This window comes from Psammomys obesus, unplaced genomic scaffold (genome assembly GCF_907164565.1).
Source record: "Psammomys obesus unplaced genomic scaffold, mPsaObe1.curated_primary_1811, whole genome shotgun sequence".
Lineage (NCBI taxonomy): Eukaryota > Metazoa > Chordata > Mammalia > Rodentia > Muridae > Psammomys > Psammomys obesus.
Genome location: NW_026587216.1, coordinates 34,820,352 through 34,825,864, shown reverse-complemented (window position 1 = coordinate 34,825,864; position 5,513 = coordinate 34,820,352). Strand labels below are relative to the sequence as shown.

Here is a 5,513-nt window from a genome sequence, read left to right as displayed (position 1 = left end):
CCCAGATCCAGGGCTTTGAATTGGCCCACCCCAATATCTACCCCACTGATGGACCGCTGGAGGCATGAAGGGGCTGGTTTTACAGATCCAAAACTACAGGATCTCCATGACACAGGCCAACAACAGGATATCTGAGAGGAGTCCCAGTAAGGTTCCAGTATTGACAGTGTAGCAGAAGTCAAAGGCCTTGCACCTGATCAACCGCTCATTGCAATGAACATCTGTAAGCAAAGAAGAGTGCGCAAAAAGGTATATTGTAGGACACACTGTGACTCACTGCAGTTTCCACAACAAATTTTTGTTGTTTTGCTTTGTCTCTGTCAGGGGAAGGGGCATGTCTCAAGGGTGGAGGGTAGTTATGAGGGGAGAAGGAGATGACTGGGATTGGGGTGCAGGATGTGAAATTCATAAAGAACCAATAAAAAGTAAAACAACAACAACCCGATATTGAAAACTCACATGACCCCAGGAACAGTAGCTAAGGGATAAGACTCAGGGTAAGTAGAACTTAGAGCTGCCCTCTGGCTTTATGACATGGTATCTCCTCTCGTGCACATACGCTCTGTACGCTCTGTAGTTTGAAATCGGGATTATTCCTAATGTCTTTTCAGCAACCTAGAGATGAAAGCCATGGGGATGGCTCCGGTCATCCCTGCACTCAAGGAAGTGTGACGACACTGTGGCACAGGAAATAGGGTCAGTCGGGTCACTTAGTGTGACCCGAGGTTCTAGCAGTCTGATGATGCATGCCTGACTACCGGAGTTTCATCTCTGGAACCTACAAAAGGTGGAGGAAGACAACATAGTGTTGTCCTCTGACCTCAACATACAAGATGGCGCTTGTTCACATGCACGTGCACACACACACACACACACACACACACACACACACACACACTCCAAAGCACAGGAGACTAGGAAAGCTTTCCACATTGCAGTCTAGAACTTGCGGAAACAAATGTTATCAGTTTTAATACATTTTCCCTCATAAAATGGACCAAAAAAATATTATCAAAACATTTAATTTGAAAGCTACAATCCCTACAAATTGTGTTTTAAAAGCATATTGCTTTTTGTTTGTTTTGAGACATGGTTTCTCTGCATAGCTTTGGTTGTCCTGGACTCACTTTGTAGACCAGGCTGGCCTTGAACTCATAGAGTTCTGCCTGCCTCTGCCTCCCTGAGTGCTAGGATTACAGGCCTGTACCATCACATCTGGCAATGAGCTTAATTGTTACATGACATTTTAGTAACTTTGAGACAGATTCTTGGTAGGTAGCTGTGGTGATTTGACTACAATGACCTCATAGGCCCACAGGAAATGGCACTATTAGGAGGAATGGCCTGGTTGGAGAAAGTGTGTCGCCAGGGGTGGCCTTTGGTTTTAGAAGCTCAACCTAGGCCTACGGTGCTCTGCCATGCTTCTATCATGATGGCAATGGACTAAACCTCTGAACTGTAAGCCAGCCCCAGTTAATTGCTTTCCTTTATAAGAATTGCCATGGTCACGGTGTCTCTTCACAGCAATAAACACTAATCGAGACAGTTGCCAAGGCTAGGCTCAAAACGTGGCTGGCATGTTTTATATACACAAAAATTTTCTCAGGGAAATTTCTCCTCACATCTATGTGGACTTTAGAAGATCATTTTGAAATGTATACCCTTGGCAATCAAAATATCCAACTGAAGCAGGGCTAAACTACTACAAAATTTCTTCATCATTTGATTTTATAGGGTAGATGTACCTGGTGGCCTCAAGGTTGGAATGAAGCATTCTCTTTTTATCTCACAACAAAACAAAACAAAACAAAACTCAAGGAAAAAAAAAAAAACAAATAAGCAAGCAAACAAAGAAACAAAAATCCCAGTTTGGTCCTTCAGTGTTGAAGGCACCTGATCCCTCAATCATAAAATTAGATCTTTCAAGAATTTCAGGGCTGTTGTGTGAGCTGGAGAAAATTTTGATAAAGTGCCAAAGTTTAAAAAAAACAAAAGCCTTTCAGAAATGGCAGGTGTGCTTAGAATCAATATTTCCTTTAGCAACAATGGCAAGGCTTGCCTGCTCTTAATCTGAAAGATTTATACAGTATTGTGGAGTTGCCCTTCTCTTGGGTAAAAGGAAAAAAAAAAAAGGTGAGAAAAAAAGTATCACCCAAGTAGTGATTTCAGTAGAGAAAATGGGAGACCATTTCCACACCAGCTGGCCATAGAAGCTGGTGCTGAAAACAGGAGAGCTGGCAGCCAGCAGTAGGATGAACACTTACTTATTTCAGCTGAATTGTAGAGGGGGTATTTCCCATTGTAAACATCTTGGCGGTTGCGACTCTTGTTTCTAAAGGGGTCGAGGATGAAAATGAGTTTCTATCTGCAATTCTTTCTTTGCCATGGATGAAACCACTATGTGAATATAGGAAAAGTGGCTACTCCTTTTGTTGTTGCTGTTTGTTTTTTAATCTCTGTGTCTGTGCATGATATATGGATATTTTATGTGTGTGTGCACATGTGTGGTCAGAGGACATGTGTGGGCACTGCTGTTTAGCTTCTGAGTCAGGGTCCCTTGTTTGTTGCTGCATGTCAGGCAGCTGGACTTTAAGCTGCTGGGATTCTCCTGTGTTTGACCTCCCAGTAGGAACACGGAAACTGCAGACAATTACTCCCCCCCCCTTCACAAGTTCTGGGGATGTGAATGCAGGTCAGGATGCCTAGCAAGCATTCCACCCATGGAGCCATCTCTCCACTCCCGTCCAGTACGCCTGATGGCTCCTGATGAGGGAGCATGTAGAAGAAAGAATCAAATACTCAGTAGAGGGGAAATGGCAAATGGAAAATGGAAACAGAACTAAAAGAAATAAGGCAAGGTGAAAATTAATGCTTAGCAACTTTTTAGAGATTTTAGCCTTAAGGATTATTCACATTTCCTTTCCATGAAATAAACTAGACAACACAGGTAAGTTTTGAAATGAGTGTGTGTGTGTGTGTGTGGGTTGGCAAGGTTTATTGTAACTCAAGTGGCCAAATGTGCACACCCAGTGTTTGTAAACAGGGCACTTAGAAATGAAGGGCTTTGGAATACTTTGAAAGGATATTATTTTTAAAATCAGGAAAAAGACAAAGTTTAAGGAAAAGTAAAATATTCAACCCCCTAGGCATAAACATACAAATCATAATTTTAATGGTGTCTGTGAAGCCTGTTAGAAAACAGACCCTTGGGCACCCAGGCCATCAACTCCTCAGTTCTCCCACCTGGAATGCTCCAGCAGAACCTCCAAAAGTTCATGCATGTCATGTAACTGTACAGAATGGCTTCTCCATCAATTGGCTCTTTAAACGCTGACAAGAGTGTTTTGAAAATCTGACGCACAAGACAAGCATTCCAAGGTGTTATTGGGTGTATTAAAATAAAATCAAAAATAGAAATATTAAGTATGTACACAATAGCGTAAGTGAAATAGGGCAGACATATCGTTGATGGTGAAAAACCCAGGCAACAACTTCCCTGGACACCAGGAGCTTCTCCATGGTTGCCTTCTTCCTACCTGTAGGTGTAAATAGTCTCTCATACATCTTACACAATTCAGAAAAAGGTTACTGGATCACAAAAATAGCCTCTACTATGGCATTTTAACCTCTTAGAGTACAACTAAAATATATGATTTATAAATGTTCAAGTCATTTAAGGCAATGGAAGAAATGCTTTGCGTTTTTTTGGAAGGCCTGGTAAGGTACTGACAGACTGGATGTTTACAGTTCTGGTGAAGGACACCATCAAAAAGCCGTTAGGGAATACTGTAACTGAAATACCCGGACCACTAAAAAATACATCCCTCCTTAGGGCAGAGCTCCGCTGGGAGGTCTGTGTGGCACTGTGTCAGCCGTGGTCGTTCGGTGTGCCCATACCCTGCACTCCTGCCTGACCAGCACGTGCTACCTCCTATCCAGCAATCTTACCACAAGGAAATTGTTGAACAGTCTCCGAAAGGGGGTGGGATGTGGGTGGGAGGTGGGAGGAATCAAATCTCCAAAGCAACAAAACAAAACAAAACAAAACAAAACAAAACAAAAACCATTCAAATTTATAAAAAAGACATTTTAAAGCTGGTGCCTTCACCTGTAGAATCTACCAGGCTGGATTAGTAGTTTTTTTTTTTCAGTGGGTCAAAGCATCGAGAGGGTAAGAGAAGATCTGCCGTGCATAGGGTTATTTTTGCTAAGTGAGTTTAGTCCTTGCTGCATCTGGGTATTCGTTGCAGCAGTCTCCGAACCTAAGTCGCTCAGCCCATGTAGACCAGTGTGGCGCATTTTGGAGAGAGCAGGTGTTTGTATTCTGACGGTCACATTTAAGAAACAGCATCCCAAGTCCAGGGTGTTCTTCCTGAGCTAATTCGGCCTGTCCATCAGGAACCAGGAACACAGAGGGTCCTGACATGAGATGATTAGCTTCGCCGGAAGGCTGCTTTTCCTCCTAACTACGATGGGCAGATCTCCGTGCCTGCTAGGGTTGCTGCTGATATTGCCCTTCCGTGGCAGTGTAGAAATCATCCAGAACGCTCTGTAAGTAGTCAAACGTCGGCCTCTCCTCCGCCTTTTCTTTCCAACACATTTTCATGATGTCATAGAGCTCATCTGGGCAGTTCTCCATGCGCGGCATCCGGTAGCCCTGAGACAGCGCGCTCATCACATCTGCGTTGGTTCTCCCTAAGGCCCAAACAAACGAAAAACAGCCATGTTGAGTTTAGAAGCCCCGCTCAATGGCAGAGCACTCCAGGGCCTGGCTTGCTACTACCATGCTGCAGGTAGGATTGAAAGCAAAACAAAGCAAAGCAATCAAACAAACACCCAAAACAACCAAAAACAGCTTTCTTAAGTCCACTTATGGGTTGGGGTACATTTTCCCCAAATTCACAGGTTGACGTGTTAACTGCCAGTCCCCCAGAGTGGGATTGTAATTGGAGATAAGGCCCGTTGTTAGTATGTTGTTAGTATGCAGGCAGTTCTGAGAGCCACCCTCGGGGACCTAGCAACATGAAACATCACCATCTGCCGCCGCCGCCAGGTAAAAGACCGCCACCCCCAGCTTCCAGCTGCTTCTCACTCTGTCTTAGGTGTGCCCCTTCTCTCCCTCTCTGCCCCACCTCTCTGTAACCTCATTGCTCATTCACCGTCTATACCTCTCCACACCTTCACCAGGCCCTCCTCCCTCTCCCCAGTAAACCTCCTTTCTGCCAGATCTCTTGAGTGGTGTAATTCCTCAGGGGATACATCTTGGTCTGGGCCCACCACGGTACTACCTTGCTGCATCATCGTTATAGGTCATAGACCCATAATGAGGTCAGTAAATGCAAATGAACCCTGCAGGTGGGTCCTGATCCAATGTGACTGGTATCCTACTAAGAAGCAGCAATTAAATCACAGACACACAGAGCCCATATAATGCCAAGGGGGCCAGACAGCCATCTACTATCTAAGGAGAGAGAGAGAGAGAGAGAGAGAGAGAGAGAGAGAGAGAGAGAGAG

The 5,513-nt window shown here is 44.3% G+C and overlaps 1 protein-coding gene across 3 annotated transcripts in view; it reads right to left on the bottom strand.

Annotated features, from left to right (window-relative positions):
- Nucleotides 1–3,149: 3,149 nt before the first annotated feature.
- The window catches only part of Lyn (LYN proto-oncogene, Src family tyrosine kinase), a 117,124-nt gene continuing 114,760 nt past the window's right edge, over nucleotides 3,150–5,513 (bottom strand). For all 3 annotated transcript variants that reach the window (XM_055603256.1, XM_055603257.1, XM_055603259.1), the window contains exon 13: nucleotides 3,150–4,695. In XM_055603256.1, coding sequence (XP_055459231.1) covers nucleotides 4,493–4,695 — 203 coding nt within the window. In that variant the 3' untranslated portion in view covers nucleotides 3,150–4,492. The remainder of the gene's footprint in view (nucleotides 4,696–5,513) is intronic.